Source organism: Meles meles, chromosome 15 (assembly GCF_922984935.1).
Source record: "Meles meles chromosome 15, mMelMel3.1 paternal haplotype, whole genome shotgun sequence".
NCBI classification, from domain to species: Eukaryota; Metazoa; Chordata; class Mammalia; order Carnivora; family Mustelidae; genus Meles; species Meles meles.
Window position 1 is genome coordinate 8,288,921 of NC_060080.1, and position 17,055 is coordinate 8,305,975.

Here is a 17,055-nt window from a genome sequence, read left to right on the forward strand (position 1 = left end):
CTGACCAAAGCAGGACCCCCTGCCACCCCTTCTTGTCCCCGCAGTTTCATTGGCCGGAGACCCCAACACTGAGTGGGCCAGAGTTTTCAGTGCCTCACCCAGTTCTTTGAGGTCATTCAAAGTTACTGTTCAAATAATACATATGCATGGAAAAAACAAAAGCCAGAACCAACGCTATGGATGTGAAAATGGTGAAAGCCAAGGTCTTATTTCCATGACCTGGTCCCCAGGGCTCAGTCTGTGGACCTTGTTTGGTGTGTAAATCAGTCCCGAATTTTTTTTTTTTTTTTTTGTGCACCTCAGACTGTGTGTAAAAGTAATTCTTAAAAAAATTGATTCATTTTAATCAATATTTGTATACCCTTCCAAACTCAATAGATACCTTTGTCGATTTAGTATTTGTGGGACTACCTCTCCCTGGTTTTTTTTTTTTTTTTAATCAGGCTTATGATGTTCTGTTACATGGTTTATTTAACCAGAGTCCTATAGATATTTAAATTGTTTCTAATTTTCCCCATTACAGTCAATGCACAATTACGGTTTTGGACACGGATCTTACGGCGGTAGGATTGCTGGCGAAGTATTTGCCAAAAACGAACATACCCCAGGGCTCACCCCGTTTATTACCCACCAGTAAGGGGTGATGACTTGGTTTCTCCTGCTATCACCAGCCCTGCAGTTTTTACAAGATGCTCTGAGTTTAGACCGTCTGAGAGGCCTCCTTTGCGTATTTTAAATGATGAAAGGGGTTGAGTATCTCATGTATCACCAACCAAATGGGCTTCTCTCTCTGCGACCTCGCTCTGTATTCTGCCCGTTTTTCCTGCTGGGTCAGCGTGAGGCCATCTTAAATGGACTTTCATCGTGTGGAGATAGGTTGTGGAAGCAGACACCGCAGGGCATGAACGCTGTGGCCAGGGTTTTGAATTTTGGCAGAACCTCCAAGAAAGCAGAGTTTCTTGGCAAGTTGTGAAGCTCAGAGAGTCTGTCGATTTTGGGTGAAAAGCTGATTTTTCTGATGAAATAACTGGGCAAGAAGTTATGAGACCTCCAGTCCCTCATCTTCCAGTGCTACGCTTCTGGAACCACTCAAGATTGGGCTAACCGGTGCTCGAGTATCTGCCCTGTGCCGGGAATCACACAGATTCGCTCCAGCATGGGGCGTTCCTGCCCCTGGTTGTGGAGGTGGGGGCTTGAAGGAGAAGAAAACTTCCCACGCCTTTGCTCTTTGCCCTGAGTGGTAGGTTAACAGCCTCCTCCCCAAGGGACCCACTCTCCACACCTCTGCCTGTACCCTTCTTCCTGCAGGATCGTCTGGGAGCTGGCTCGCCCTTCCCCTGGTCCTGAAACTGAGCGGTGATGTTCTGTGTTCTCCGCCTGCTTTACTTAGGGCTTTGGTGGGGAAAGCTGGGGCCGGCTGGGTTTTCTGCTCCATCACTTCTGCAGGAAGTATCAGTCTGACCTGCATGGTTTCTAGAAGCATCTCAAGCTTACCTAGTGAATTTTCTTCTTTTGAGGGGAGTGTTTCCTGGAGCGGGCTGGCCTGCCAGTGAAGTCCCCAATTCCCCAAGGACTTTGCCCCTTCATTTAAGAAGCTTGTCTTAGCACCACATTGAGGACTGGGGAGCTAGTTGGGGTAGCCAGCCGGTGGGCTTCCTCAGTCCAGAGCCAGAGGAAAGGAAGTGTGCCCCCCACCCCGCCCCCATGTGGCAGGCCAGGGAGGAAACGGAGGTATCTTGATTCTCAGGGGGGGGGTGTTCTTTTCTCTGCCTCTTGCTGCAACTGCGTCATACTTCCTTTTTTTGTCATTTATGTGTAACTGATCACTTCTACCGATGGATAAGTCAGCTTGCCAGGCTCTGAAGAAGGACTTATTTGCTGTAAATATAAATCACAAAAGGAAGATACACTACTTATAAACCAGTGTAATTTTCTTGCAAGTCTTCTTAGTCATGAGGCCATTCAGGGGATTTCTTAGAAATTGTCTTTTTGTTGTTTCTGTTTTTCAATGCTTTGGCAATACCAGCACTTACCTCATAACCTCCCAGGTGAACGTGATCTTGGCCGGCCCCGGGAGCTGCGTGCCGTTGTGCTCTCACTTAGACTTGGTCAGGTGTGCATCCTAGACGTGGAGACACAGAGTGGGGTCTGGGGAGAACAGTGTGGGGGTGGTGAGTGGAGGGCCCACCCAGTCTCTCTGAGCCCGGCTGGGGTGGTGACAGCGTGTTCCATGCCTGTTAGGGTACCAGGGGCCATCACTTCGCTGTCCTCCGATGGCCTCAGGGCAACGGGGAGAATGCAGAATGAGAACCTCCTGGGCCTTGAAGGACTGTGGGGAGAACTCCGGGGAGGCAGCCTTTGTTGTATTTTTGAGGAAGAACTGTCCTGACTAAAAGCCCAATGGCTTAAATATTCCTAGTGACAGGGTGCTCACTCTCCAAGGCAAATTCTTCCCTTTTCGGAAAAGTTATAAATGGACCTCAATATTCAGTTGTTGATAACTGAGCCAATTAAGATAGGAGACTTCCTGTTTCTCAAGGACAGGAACCCAACCCTCCCTGGGGCCATACCCACAGCCAGGTGCAGGGTGAGCATCCGTGCGGTCTTTGCTGCGTGAAGGGAGGAACGATCTGGGTAGGAAGCGGGGGCGCGGTAGTGGTCTGTCCCCTGTCCTCAGAGACAACTTTCGGGTATTTACTGTAGATCGGGATAAAAAGAGGAGGGGGTGATTTGATCCCCGAGTATTCAGACTTTACTAGCAAAATCTCTGCCCTTTCTCTTCTTTTTTTTTTTTTTTTAAATTTTTATATATTTGACAGAGCGCACAAGCAGATGGAGTAGCAGGTAGAGGGAGAGGGAGAAGCAGGCTCCCCACTTAGCAAGGAGCCAGGTGTGGGGGATCATAACCTGAGCCGAAAGCAGATGCTTAACCCCCTGAGCCCCCCAGGTGCCTCTGCCCTTTCTCTTCTTCTTCTTCTTCTTTTTTTCTTTTTTTAAAGATTTTATTTATTTATTTGGCAGAGAGAGATCACAAGTAGGCAGAGAGGCAGGCAGAGATAGAGAGAGAGGAGGAAGCAGGCTCCCTGCTGAGCCGAGAGCCCGATGCGGGACTCAATCCCAGGACCCTGAGATCATGTCCTGAGCCGAAGGCAGAGGCTTAACCCACCGAGCCACCCAGGCGCCCCACCCTTTCTCTTTAACTGCGAAGGAATGAGCCCCTTTCAGGCCTCCTGCTTTACCTGTGTGCCATCTGGAGATGGCAGAGGCGAGGCTGGCCTGTCACTCTGGGACCGACTGGCACGCACAGGCGGATCTCCCGGGCAAGCAGACCCATTTCCAAACCAGACACTAGCTTAGGAAAAAGAAAGCTATTCACACATACCTCTTGGGGATCATGTTGGCCTCATTGTTGGAGAAGCGAAGATATTTGCACGTCCGGGCATTACACTTTCCTGCATATGGGATTTGAAGCCCATGTGTGCCCTCCTGCACATAGATTGGACCATCCAGTCATACGGGAGGGTTGTAGGATAGTCACAATGCTGGATACAGACTTAACCTGGATTCCTGTGCTGTTCTGTCCCTTTCCTGCCCCAGGACCCTGAGCAAGTGACGTCAGGTCTAAAGCTTGGTTTCCTTCTGGCAAGATGGGAAGATTCTATCCTTTGCATCGTTATAGTAAACAATTAAGTGGTTTAAACTCTGTTATTGTTCCCACCCGGGCAGTGTCCCACCCTCCGTGGCGGGTGAGAACGGACAGTGGTTTGTGTCACACTCGTTCACTGCTGTATCATCTTTGCCTGGTGTTGCTGGAAAAGTCTGCATGTTTAGAAGCCTCTCAGACGCGGTCCTCTAACCGAAGGAGCTGGCAGGCTGGGACCCCAGGGTGAAATTGGTCAAAGTCTGCTGGCCCTTGAAGGGAGCTTGTTGTGTAGCCGGGTGTGTCCCTGCTGCTGATAACAGAAACACAAAGTGGGGGGGCGCTCACCCAGGCTGAGATGGGGCTGGTTCTCCAGTCGAGGAGCTCCCGAGACGTACCAGAAAACCAGATGCCACAGGTGTTCCCTAAGCACCTGCCGTGAGAGTGGAGGGGGGGGCGGGGAGGGTGGAATGCATGTGCTTGGGAGGCCGGCTGCTTCCAGGAAGTGATGACTCATTCTGAGGATGAAAGAGCCAGAAGAGTCTCCCGACACAAAGGAGGCCGTTTTGACCTTTTCATCCTTGAGTTTTGATTTACCTCCCCGGGGACCCCCGAGGTGGGGTACTGAACAGGGTGTTCGTACTTGTGAAAATACCGCATTAAGAGCCAATGGCCGAGTCTGCTTGGTCTAGTCCCTTACTCGGGGAGGAGGACGCTGGTCGCGTTTGCCCCCAGCTTTCCAAGGACAGAGACCTTTTCTAGGGCATCGTTTTGAGTTGCGCTCACGATGACAGCCGGTGAGGTCCCATCAGAGGCACAGTGTTCGTGCCTTGCTCCCGTGCACAGAGCTCACGCAGTTCGGAGGAGGACGGTCTCAGCCTGGCCTTCTGACCTCAAGTTTTGTGCAGTTTCTGTTTTCCAGACTTTTATCCTTTGTGTTTCATGGCCTGGTTTTATGGCAAGAAAAGCCTTACGAGCCTGTTACTTAAACTGTGTCTGTAGGGAATTTCATCTGGGGCGTTATCTTCATAAGCTTTACGTTGCTGGGAGAGAACAAATGCTGTTCATTTCTTCTAGATTTTACATCGCAGCACTTGCCCCCCTCATTCCCGGAGCTGCCGAGCTGCTCGCAGGCTGGGTCGTACACCGTGTGGTCTCCACCTCTGGACTGTTGTTGTGATGGGACAAAAAATCCCCAAACAAACCCCTTCCTCCCACCACCCTTGGTTTCTTGCTTGGGATGAAGGCTTGATTTCATGATGCTGCTCTGGCCAGGTCCCAGGGTCATGAACTTAGAGCACCACCGGGTTCTTGAATTCCCTCCACAACCTTTTGGCCGGAGGGTGGTTCAGACTCCTCGGTGAGACCACCCTTGATGGCGCGCTCACTCCCTCTAATGAGTCAGCTCTCCGTGGAAGCTTGGTCTCCTAGACTATGCTTTCCCCACCGGCTCTGGAATGTCCTGTCTGCAGTTCTGACTCTAATTCCAGCCTGTGATCATCTCTGTAGCACTGGACACTCTGTCCACATGGGGTGAACATTCTTTGACATTCGGATCTAAGTGATTGCCATCTGTTTTGCTAAAGGCTGACTTTCTTTGACCAGGTGGCACCCATTTTACCAGTTTCGTGCACCAAGATGGGGGGCAGCTCCATGCAGCAGAGAACAGGGGAGTCTCGGGGTTCCGCCTGGGCTCCTGCCCTCTGTTACTGGTCCCGCCACTCTGAACGTCACACAGACCTGGCACCCCGGTTCCTCATCAGAGAGGGGGCAGTAACAGGGGATTTGAGTGCGGCACGGGGTTGCTTAGATCTTAGCATGCGAGCTTGCTCATGGGAAGATTTTCTGTGCCTTGCGAAGTTTGTGCAAATGGAGCGTGGAGGTTTGTGTGGCTCCTTACCTGGGATTTCCTGAGAACTGCAGAGGAATGAAAATCACTTTTATCCACCTGTGTATCAAATGAGTAGAACAAGCAGTTTCTGAATTGACAGCTAAGAGCCTTCGCCTAGAGTAATTCAAATCTTCTTATTTAATAGTTGATGCAGTTCAAGTTGAACACACTGTTTATTTTTAATGTTGTAAGCAGAATCCCAGGTGGACCTATGATTTTGGATTTTTATGTTCCTCAGTGTTTTATCTGTCTGTGTCTAATATAAGAACTGTAGAGCTTCCAACTCAGGGAAGATTCTCTGAAAAGAGGGTATTTCCGTGAGATGGAACAGCCTCAGAAAATTAGCCTCAAAGAGTGTTCTGGAAAGCCAGAAGATACCACACTAAAAACCCAGCATATAATCATAGATTAATTATAATCTATTTGTCAATTATAATATAAATACATTATATTTATGTTATATATTAATTATAATTATGTCTCCCATTATATATTATATATATTATATTCATCCCAAGCAATATATTATATATATGTTGTACATATGATGTAATATACAATTATAGTTATATCACAAACATCATTATATGATATTTAATAATATTTGATAAATATTTCATATTAAATGTATAATAATATATAATTATATATAATCAATACATAATAATATTAATAGAATATTAATAATACAATATTATTAATATAATACTATAAGGTATATAATTATAATAATGACCTACTAACATATTAATAGTAAAAATATATATGTGTGTGTGTATATATATATACATATATGTATCCATGTATTACATGTTTCCTAACTTCAGAGCTGCTCTGAAAATCCACAGTACAGTTCAGAGAACCCTCGTTTGGCCAGATGGAGGTGTTTGTGAGGTTTGGCTCATCTGTCCTTGAAAAGCTTCTGGAATAGGTAGAGGAATCCTGTTTCATGTGATAAATGAGGCCCTGTCGGGGAAGCAGCCACTGCTTGCCCAGTGTGGAGACTGAAATCAGCAGATCTGGAAGTAATTTGGTTCGGGGTGAATGCAGAGCTGGGACCTCAGAGCTGTTCACCTGGATGTGGAAGCATTTTGTTTTGTTCTTTTCAGGTTGTAATTTGGTGACTCTGCAGGCAATTAAGATGCTTTCTGCTTCCCAGTGCTGCCCTCCCTGCGCATCCTGCGTGTGGAGACAAGGCAGTCGTGGGATTAAGGGGCAGGTGCAGGGAGCGTGCATCTGAGGCAGGCTTGTCCGGCTTCTTACCTTTAGGTAAATCCAATTAGCTTCTTCCTTGAGCCTTTTCCTCCCCATGGAACTGAGCGAGTGAACTGGGAGCTGGTGTCCAGCTGGTCTCGTCTTGTATTCGTCCAGCATTCGCCCAGAGCTTCTTTAGAAAACATCCTGAAGGGCAGAGATGAAGACGAGCCATGCTTGCCCCCAACTTGCCTGCACCCCTCAGCTGAGCAGGTGCCGGGGCTGAACTGGGAGCCCCCCTTACCTGAAAGCCTGTCCCAGACCTCCTGGGCCCAAGCAAACAGTAGTCGCCTTCCTGAAATCAGTTCTGGTTGGTTCAGCGTTCTCCCTCACCCCCTCCCCGATGGTGGTCAAACACATGTAACATAAATGGTTACTGTCTTACTCATTTGCAAGTGCACATTTCAACACACTTTGTGTGAGCAGGTTCCCCTGTTGCTGTCCTGCCACCATCTGGCTCCAGCTTTTGTTTTCTCTCCCCAGTGAAGCTCTAACCCATTAACCCCTTCCTTCCTCCCCGCAGCCCCTAGTAATCTCAGTTCCACTCCGGGTTTCTAGGGGTTCTAGGAGTTTGCATAGGAACATCCTACATCTGGTATTAATCCTTTTGTGACTGTCTTTTTTCTCTTAGCATGATATCCTCTGAGTTTATCCCTGTTGCATATATCATGTATATCAGAATTTCCTTCCTCTTTAAGGCTGACTCGTAGCCCGTGGTGTGTATGTACCACATTTTATGTCTCAGTTCGTCCATCGATGAGCACTTGGGTGCTTTCTACCTTGTGGCCATTGTGAGAACGCTTCTGCGCGCATGGGTGTGCAGATGTCTCTTTGAGACCCTGCTTTTGCTTTTCTTGGCTATATATTTAGAAGTGGAATGGCTGGGTCATATGGTAATTCTATTTTTGATTTTCAGAGGAGCTGTGTTCTGTACTGCTCCATACATAGAGCCGCACCATTTTGCATTCCTATCAACAGTGCACATGGGTTCCAATTTCTTCCGAGCCCCGCAAACCCTTGCCTCTTCTTCCTGTGCTCGAGAGAGTGCCGTCCAGGTGGCCTCCTTCGTAAGAATCGTTCAGCGGTCAGTTAGAGCAACCGCTGTTGGTGCTGAGACAGTGTCCGGGACTGTAGTGCCGGGTGGCGCCGTGACCCTGTCATCATTTGTTAAGAATTATGGAACAGATGCCCTGCCTCCAAGTTGCTCAACGCAGGGAGTAGCTAAAGATAATCGACGCAACTTTCAGTTATTTGTGGTGGGAAAACGACAGCAGGCCAGCGCTGTGGCATGCACGGAGGGAAGGTTGCAGGACCAGGAACTGGGAAGTCAGGGTCCGTCTCTGCAAGGTGGGGAGCGCTTCCCGTCACTTCCCATTTCTGGCCTTATTCCTTTCAAACGAGGCTTTCAGAATAACAACCCAGGGTCATGCCCCTTCGAAATCTTCAGATTCTGTGCAATAACCCGAATTTGGTCACTGATGGGAAGGGGTATACTTTGCTGTGAGCCCCATTTAGCTTGAATTATTAAAGATGCCCTTTCAGGTTTCATCTCGGGGCGGTCGGAGCTGGAATTGGATCTTGTAGGTCATCATGCCAACGTCCTCGTCTTACAGATGAGGGGCTGGGACGCGGGTGTGTGGTCACACCATCCAGTCACGAGCTTGCTTTCGGCTGTGGCTACAATATGTTGGCCAGTGGGTCCTCGGGGCCGCGTGAGCGGCGGCAGGGGCGTGGGCGTGGGTTTGAGCCTCGCTGCAGGAGGCGGTCACCTGTCACTCAGGGATCAGTGTGGCCCACAGCTGAGGGTCGTGAAGCAGGAGGGGGGCTGTGGAACCAAAGGAGAGGTGGCTTCAGGCCCAGGCCTGTGCCCTTGGGTACTGGCTTCATTGCACTTTTGCTTGTCCTTTAGTCCACTGGTGTGAAAGGCCTCGCACCTGCAGCGTTGTGAAAATCAAGGCGCACAAGGTCACGAGGAAGGAATTTACAAAAATACTGTTCCGACCGCTGTGCTTTGCCGCAGGGTTAGAGGCTGACCCTTCTCGGTAAGCACCGGAGGTTAAGATCTACATTGAACATTGATGTGACGATTTTTTTGGTAAAATGATTCTCTATTAGAAGTGTCAGGGTTCCTGGCACCTGGCTGGCTCAGACAGTAGGGCACACCACGCTTGATGTTGGGGTCGTGAATTCAAGCCCCATATTGGGCATAAAGCTGTCTAAAAAAACGCACAAAATCCCCAAACACAAAACAGGAGTATCAGAGTCCTAGGAATCCTTTTTTGCATTGTTCTTCTTTTCGGAACTGTCTCCTGCCTGGGTTTGCCTGAAGTTAGTTAGCTTGCTCACAGATGCAGAAGTTGTGTGATTTTCTGATCTTGCCTCCCTGTGACTTGGAGATGGATGGAGGGCTGGTCGTGGGGACAGGAGCACCGGGCGCCAAGTCTGTGTCCAAGGGCGGCCGGCCCGGGCACATCACTGCTGGTGTTCACGGAGGGTCTGCTCGTCGCTCGTCCCAGAGAGATGGGTCCATCAATCCACGGGACGTCATTTAAGATTATAAGATGAGCCATGAGGGCTTTCTTGGGTTCTTTGTAGGTTTTGTCATTGCTTTTAGGGTTCCGACCACTTCTAATTTAGCCTTGACAGTGGTTTGGTTTGCCCATGGTGTGCAGGGCTCGTGACCAGCCACCAGCGAGCCTCGGTTTCCTTATTTGTGAAGGGGATGCTAACTCACTGCTGCTCATGTCAGGGGTTAAAGTGAGGCTGATGAAAAGTAGTTTTCGGTTTTTTAACTGGCAAAGACAAAGTTGATCATCGGCCTCAAGGACAGTCTGGCTTCGCCAAGTGACAGGAAAACCACACGGCAAAATAGAGATACATCCAAGCGAGGAAGTTCACGGAACCAAACTGTGCAGACAGGTCAGGGACAGTGTGCACAGCAAGGTGGTGGCCGCCGGGATCGTTGTAAGGGACCCTCAGTGAGTGGGGTCGGCATGGTCCCCCACGCGCCCATGTCGGGTAGGTGGTCACCTCGAAGAATCGGGGCGTGATGGTTGGGAGAGAGGGTGAGGTCTTGGGATCCAGCGACTGGAAGTCATAGTGTGCAGACATTTCATGCTCAGATGGTGGACCTCAGGAGGCCACCAAAGTGTTAAGCGCACAGAGAGGAGAGGGGAGCGGCTTTGCCTGGGCCAATCTGTGAGGTCAGCTAAGCCGGGCTGGCAAGGGGGCAGCCCCAAGCGAGCTGCACCCTGAGGCAGGGACCCCGAGTGAGGGCAGACACTTCTGCGGACAGGCACCTCCCAAGGCAGGTCCCCTGAGCACTGGTCCCTTGAAGACCGGTCCCCCGAGGACAGGCTCCTCCCAGGGCAGGAGGCTCAGTGAGGCAGAGGAAGGCTGCAGGGTTGGCCCTTGTGGGCTGCGGGCCACTCTGAGGTGTCCGAGTGTCATTGCGGCACGTGACAGGGCCAGACCATGGAACCAGAGAGTGGGCTCTGCCAAGGTGGGCAGTGGGCCAGGTGAGGACAGTCACCAAGGTGGTCGTGGGAGCCGGAGCTGTGGGAAGACGGGGTCCTCTGGCCCCAAGCATCTCTCCAACTGTCCTTCACCTCCCTTTCCTCTTTCCTGCCTCCTTGCCGGCTGGCGTCTTCTCATCTGCACCATCGCCAACAGCCACCGCTTAGCCTTCCGGCCTTCTTTCCCTCCTTGCCAGTCTGTACACTTTTGCCATGAGGCATTTTTGAAATCATGGGTCAAATCATCATCTTGTTGTTCCCGAGTCTGCAGTGGCTTCACGTTGCTCCTTAGAAACGTCCAGACCTCCCAGGGTGGTGCGAACTCTCTATCCTTCCCTGTTGTCTGTGGCAGGCACAGCCCCCCCCCCAGCCGGGCTCCTGGGCACCTGTCCCCGTGGGCGTCTGCCCCCTCCCCGCCTGCTGCAGCCCCTTCCGTGTGTTCTCCGCCTCCCTTGGCTGTGGCCCCTCGTGTCGGCCTAGAGCAGACGCAGCCCCACGGACATGTACTTCCCTTCCCCGTGTTTTACTTCTGTCTCCTTCACGAGCCTGTGAGTCCCTTCAGGGGCCAGGGATGCTGTCTTCATCTCTGTGTGGCCAGTACCAGGCTGGGTGGAGAGAAGATGCCGGATGTTTGCTGACCGGCCTCTGGTTGCTTAGCTGGACAGACACAGGGAAGCAGAGCCTGTGTTTCCCCTGGAGCCGCCGTGGGGCAGAATCCAACTAGGCAGACCAAGACCAGGATGGAAATTGTTCCAAATAAGAGTCAGTTTTTTTCCTTCTCAAGTGGAACTACCCATTTTTTTTCCAGTTACTGTTTTTGAATGCCGACTCTTCGTGGCCTGGTGGGGGCTAGAGCCCAAGAGGTATAAAGTGCATCTCTTTTCCCAGGAGTCTTCAGATTAAGCTGTAAAACCTGCACGCGACGACAGAGCAGGGCACGGCAGAGCAGGTGCCGGGGCCGCGGAGGGGAAGAGCCCAGCGCCCTCCGGGATGAGGCTTCCTGGCCTCGGCAGCGTGGGGGTTGGTGGGCTGGCTGACGGGTGGGGTAGACGGGTGGTGGGGACGGGCATCGTGGAGCCCATCCCGGTGGAACAGTAGGATCTGAACGAGGTGTGGCCATCGAGCTAGTGTGACGACGGCGAGTTCATTAGGACTGGCTCCAGACAGATGGCCTTCCCGGAATTAACCGATGGTGGGTGTGTCTCTGCTTTCTAGACTCAAACCATGAATTACGTGGGGCAGTTGGCGGGCCAGGTGTTCGTCACCGTGAAGGAACTCTACAAGGGGCTGAATCCTGCCACCCTGTCTGGATGCATCGATATCATCGTTGTCCGCCAGCCCAACGGGAGCCTCCAGTGCTCGCCCTTCCACGTGCGCTTTGGGAAGATGGGGGTCCTGCGCTCCCGAGAGAAAGTGGTGAGAGCATAGGACCCAGCAGCCTGGGGGGGGGCAGGTTCTCTCTCGAAAATCTAAAATCATCGTGTTTCTGCCTTTGAAGATTTTATTTATTTATTTGACACAGAGAGAGAGGTCACAGTAGGCAGAGAGGCAGGCAGAGATAGAGGGGGAAGCAGGCTCCCTGCTGAGCAGGGAGCCCGAGGCGGGGCTCCATCCCAGGACCTCGAGATCATGACCTGAGCCAAAGTCAGATGCTTTGCTGACTGAGCGCCCCCAGGCGCCCCTCGTGTTTCTGTCTTCAGACAAAGCTTTAGGTCTCTAGAGCTGTGGCTTCACCCTGGAAAGGACTGGTCACCGAAGTGATAACTACTAACTCGAATTGTGTTAAATTATTCCAAGACACAGGGGCAAAAATCAGCTAGTTATTAAGCTTGTGGGTTGTGTGAGTCAGACATTCAGACCAAGGGCGGCAGGGCTCGTTTGTCTCCGCCCACTGCCCTCTGGAGCCTCAGCCAGAAGACCTGCTCCAAGGATGCTGTCCCTCGCTGGGCGGGGGGCTCCTGGCTGGACTGTCAGCCGAGTTCGATGCCTACACATGGCCCGTCTGTGTGGCCTGAGTGGCCGCACAACATGGCTGCTGGATGCAGGGTGAACCCCTCCAGCGGAAAGGAGCCGGGGTCCCCCGTGTCCTGACCTGGGTGCGGAAGTTCCAGGAGCCGGTCCTGCCGTGCTCTGCTGGCTGGGGCAACCGCAAGGTTCCCCGGGCGCAGGGTCGGCGCTGGGGCAGGTAGACGCCGTTTCTGATGGCTCGACTGACTGAGTTGTGGAACTGTGCCATCGTTTGGGGTGTATGTGGGTAAAGGGTATGTATTTAAAGTTGGGGCACGCCCAAGAGCTTTCCTCTTTGAGTCAAGTGTGTTCTTCCTTCAGGTTGACATAGAAATCAACGGGGAGTCCGTGGATTTGCACATGAAATTGGGAGATAACGGAGAAGCATTTTTTGTTCAAGAGACTGATAATGATCAGGTAAGGACTTCCTAGTTTTGAGTTTTGAGCGATGCTTCTCTAGAGGCCCCAGCGGAAGTTTGTGTGGAGAAGTAACACTGTGCGGGGCGGTGTAGACCGCCGCAGCAGAGAAGCGTGGCTGCTGACCTGCACCAGGGATCTGGGAGCTCCACGGGGTGGGTGCGAGCCGTGTCCGTGACCCCGCAGTCCTGGCCTGCTTCCTCGTGCTGTCTCCGAGGAGAAGGGGACCGGATCACGCCGAGCTGTTGTCCGAAGCGCACAGGTTACACTGGCGTGTCGAGTCTCAGAGGGCTGAACGTTCTAATTTTCGTGTAGTGTGTAACCACATCACTTTCATTTTTTGTTATTTAAAACATTTTTAACAACTCTACTAAGATAGAGTTTGTGTACCGTACACTTTCTCTGTTGCAAGAATACAGTTCGGTGGTTTTCAGTCTTCTCCGAAGAGATGTCGCACCGTCAATTTTAGGACCTTTCCATCAGCCCAAGAAGAAACCCTGTGCCCGATAGCTGTCGCTTACCTATATCCCCAAGCGCCCGCCCCGTCACCTTCCTGTGCCCTCAGCAGCCGCTCTTCTACTTTCTGCTTGTCTCGATTTCCCTGTTCTGAGCTTCCCCACGAATGCAGTCCCAAGTATGTCGTCATCACGCCTGGCTTCCTTCCCTTCTCATGAAGCCGTCGGGGCTCGCGCAGCCCGTAGCCGGCTCAGGGCTTCACCCCTCTGTGGGGCTGCATGATCGCCCACGGTACCCACGTACCACACTCGCTTGCCCTTTCATGGCCTCGTGGACATCTGGGTCGTGCCCGCCTTTTGGCTGTCCCGAAGGATGCCGCTGTGAGCGTTCCTGCGCAGGTTTTCGTGTGGACAAGTGGTTTTATTTCTCTTGGGTCTGTACCCAGGAGCAGAAGCGCCCCATCACGTGCTAGCGGTGTGTTCTGTGTTCGAGGCACGGCCGCTCCTTTTGACGTTCCCACCAGTGGGGCGTTGGCTTGGGGCTTGTCCACATCCTCATGGACACCTGCCCTGGGACCACGGGTCTAGCTGTCCTGGGGGCGTGAAGGGACGTCTCATCGTGGCGCTGCCGTGCGTCTTCCTGATGACTGGTGAGCCGAGCATCTTTTCACAGGCTGGCTGCCATTTGTATTTGTTCTTTGGAGAAAAATCTGTTCAGATCTTTTTGTGATTGGGTTTTTGTCTTTTTATTACTGGTTTGTTATGGATGTCTTCGCTTGCTTGATGGTATTCCTTGAAGCACAAAACTTTTACATTTTGATGAAGTCCAGTTTATCTGCTTTTTTTTTTTTGAATCCTTTTGCGGCTTCTGCCTTTGGCATTCTGCCTACGAGTCCTTTGCCAAATCCAAGGTCATGAAGATTTATCCCGACGTTTTCTTTGAAGAGAAACCACTTTTTCACTCTTTCCTTCTTTGAGGAAGTGTGGAAGGGATGCTGTGTCGGGATTCCTCAAGGAAATCCATTCAGAGTAGTTCTTTTACGGGATTCCAAAGGAACAGCTCCGAAAAACTCCAGGGTCAAGAATGAACGCACATGGTTCGGTTTCAGAATAAAATGGTCCCAGGCTCCTCTTCTTTTTGGTCTCCCCAAAGGCGTGATGTAACAGGAGGACCAGCATCCTCGGCCTCTGCCCCCGGCTTCTGTAATTACTTCCCCATCCACAGGGACGGTTCTGAGAATCATTCATTCGTAATTATTAATTCTTACCATCTCAGATGGATGCTTGCCTTCCACATTTCTGTTGTCCCTTAGCTTAGACAGATTTTACGCTGTGAGAGTTGAAGGAGCGTTTTGGGCGAGGCTCCCATGGAAGTTGCAGGGGCTCGAGCCTGCTATGCTGGCCTGAAGGGTGCCTGGGGGTGGGGCGGGGCTTGGGGGGGGTGGTTGGGGGGTGGGGCAGAGCTTCCGAGGCCGGGCATGTTCTGCCTCTTAGGGATGGCCCTGGCTACCCCTGGAAGGCTGCTGGAAGTCGGGGAAGCCTGTGTTCCTCATCACCAGAGTGCCCCAGGATCCAGGCCCCCTCTGTGTATGGAGCTTCGCCCCTTCCCTGCCCATGTGGAGACCCTTCTTTGCTCTTAACCTCGTGTCGGCACTGTCGGCCTTTCTTCTGGGTTTGGCCCGTTGAGCGGCTGGGCGAGATGACCTCTCACCTCCCAACCCAAGGCTTGGTCTCAGATGTTCGCTGCACACCGGTAGCACCTGGAGTGTTCTCCAGCCTGCTGTAAAGGGTCAGCAGGGGGGTTCTGATTCTCTCTTCTCCTTTGTATATATTCTTTCCTTCTTGTTACCAAGTGTCTCCTAGTAAATAAACCATTAATAAAATGATTAATTAACTACTAATTATAATTAATTAATATGTTAATATAAATGATTTTAATTACTTATCAATAATTAATAAAATATCATTATAGTTTTTTAGGTGATTAATATACCTTCTTAAATGACTTAAATGGTAAATCATTATTAAACAACTTAAATGGACAGACACGTATTTTTTCCTTTTGTTTTTAGGACGAGAGTCGGTATCTAATTGAGTGACGGTCGAATATCTGGGTGGCTCTGCTGTAGGCAGGCACTCGGGGTGGGGGGTGTCAGCTGTATTTCTGTTTTTAATTACTATCATCTTAATTCAGTGCATGTTAACGAGCGTATACACAGTCTCTCTCTTTTACATGCAAACGTGCACGCACGTACACTTACCCCCACACGCCGCCACATACACTCACCCCCCCTCCCCCACGCACTGAATGCAAAGTTGAGCCCAGTTCCCAGGTAATGTGGTGACTCAAAGCTCATTTTTCTCTCTTTACTCCGGATACTTCAAACACTTTGGGTGCCCTGAAATCACTCACTACCTCGCTTTGCTATAATTACGAAAATGCGGGACTCGATACAAAATGCCATAGAGCATTGTTGATTTGTGGTTGGCTGTCCCGGCCTGGCACTGCCTCCAGCCGTGGTGGCCGTGACTGTGGCCGACGGTCCCCCCCGCCCCACGTAGCCCTCCCCAAGGGCGCTCACGTTCCTAAAGAACACCGGCCAGCCTTTGGCACCCCTTGCCCCTTAAACCCAAAGTAACAAGCGTCTTTGAAATCTCTTTTCTGCCCTTCAGGAGGTGATTCCCATGTACCTGGCCACCTCCCCTATCCTGTCGGAGGGAGCCTCGCGCATGGAGTGTCAGCTGAAAAGGAACTCTGTAGACAGGATCCGAAGCCTGGACCCCAGCGCGTCCGCCCAGGCCTTACCTCCCAGTGAGGCCCCTTCGAGCAGCTCTTTAGTGAAGAAGAGAAGGAAAAGGAGGAGAAAGTCCCAGGTGGACACCCTGAAAAGAGACGACAGCACAAACACATCTGAGGACGAGGACATGTTTCCCATAGAGATGAGCTCGGATGACCAGGCTGACCCGCTGGACGGTAGCAGGTAAACGTGCAGGAAAGCCGGGGCCTGTGTGGGGTCAGGCGCATTCGTTCTCTGAGATGATTCTCACAACTTGTTTTCCCCCCAGTATTCCTTATTCTTTTTTTTTTTTTCTGTTTTTTAAGATTTTATTTATTTATTAGAGAGAGAGAGAGGGCAAGCATGAGCAGGGGGAGGGGCAGAAGGGGAGGGAGGGGGAGAAGCAGGCTCCCTGCTAAGCAGGGGGCCTGACCCCAGGGGTCGATCCCAGAACCCGGGGACATGACCTGAACCAAAGGGAAAGGCTTACCCATTGAGCCCTCCAGGCGCCCAGTGTTCCTTATTCTTATGTGAATGTGTCTTAGACTGAGTGTTAGAACTCTGTGGCCCCAACCTCAAGGGGGCAGAAACATATGAGCTGGCTTACAGCTACAGACGACGAGCTCCTTGTCTGGCCGCCTCAGCATCCCGCATGGAACTGAGGGACAGAGAAGCGAGCAAACTAATACTTCATGCACGAAACCCTGTTTCAGAGCCTGCTTGCTCTTATTTGGGCGCCGACTGTAGTCCCGGCCGTCGGGGTGATGTGTGGCTGGGGACTGATCTGTGACAGCCTTCAGGTTATGAGGACGTGCAGAACGTGACCAGTTTTCTCTCCAAGCAGACTTTTCCTTTTCACTTCTGACTAGGGCTAAGGTTTCATGGTTGTCTTGCTCAACTTTCTTTGCTTTTAACTGGGTGGTGAAATTTGGTTTCTGTGTATTACTATTTTAGTGAAAATGGCCAATTTTAAAAGACAAAACTCATTTGTAAAGTAGATTTGATATTTCAGATCTTTATGTAATTCAGGTTTTTTGTTTTTGTTTTTGTTTTTGTTTTTTAAGAGAGAGAGAGGGAGGGAGGGGAGGGGCTAAGTGTA

General features: G+C 51.1%; 1 protein-coding gene across 5 annotated transcripts in view; it reads left to right on the top strand.

Moving 5' to 3' along the window:
• LPIN1 (lipin 1) overlaps positions 1–17,055 on the top strand; it is a 69,350-nt gene that overhangs the window by 4,669 nt on the left and 47,626 nt on the right. For 4 of the 5 annotated variants that reach the window (XM_045979199.1, XM_045979197.1, XM_045979195.1 and 1 more), the window contains exons 2-4: positions 11,516–11,716; positions 12,629–12,724; positions 15,853–16,160. In XM_045979199.1, the coding sequence (XP_045835155.1) occupies positions 11,525–11,716; positions 12,629–12,724; positions 15,853–16,160 (596 nt within the window). In that variant the 5' untranslated portion in view covers positions 11,516–11,524. Of the gene's footprint in view, positions 1–11,207; positions 11,250–11,515; positions 11,717–12,628; positions 12,725–15,852; positions 16,161–17,055 lie in introns of those variants that run through there. The other variant, XM_045979196.1, reaches the window with a different exon arrangement.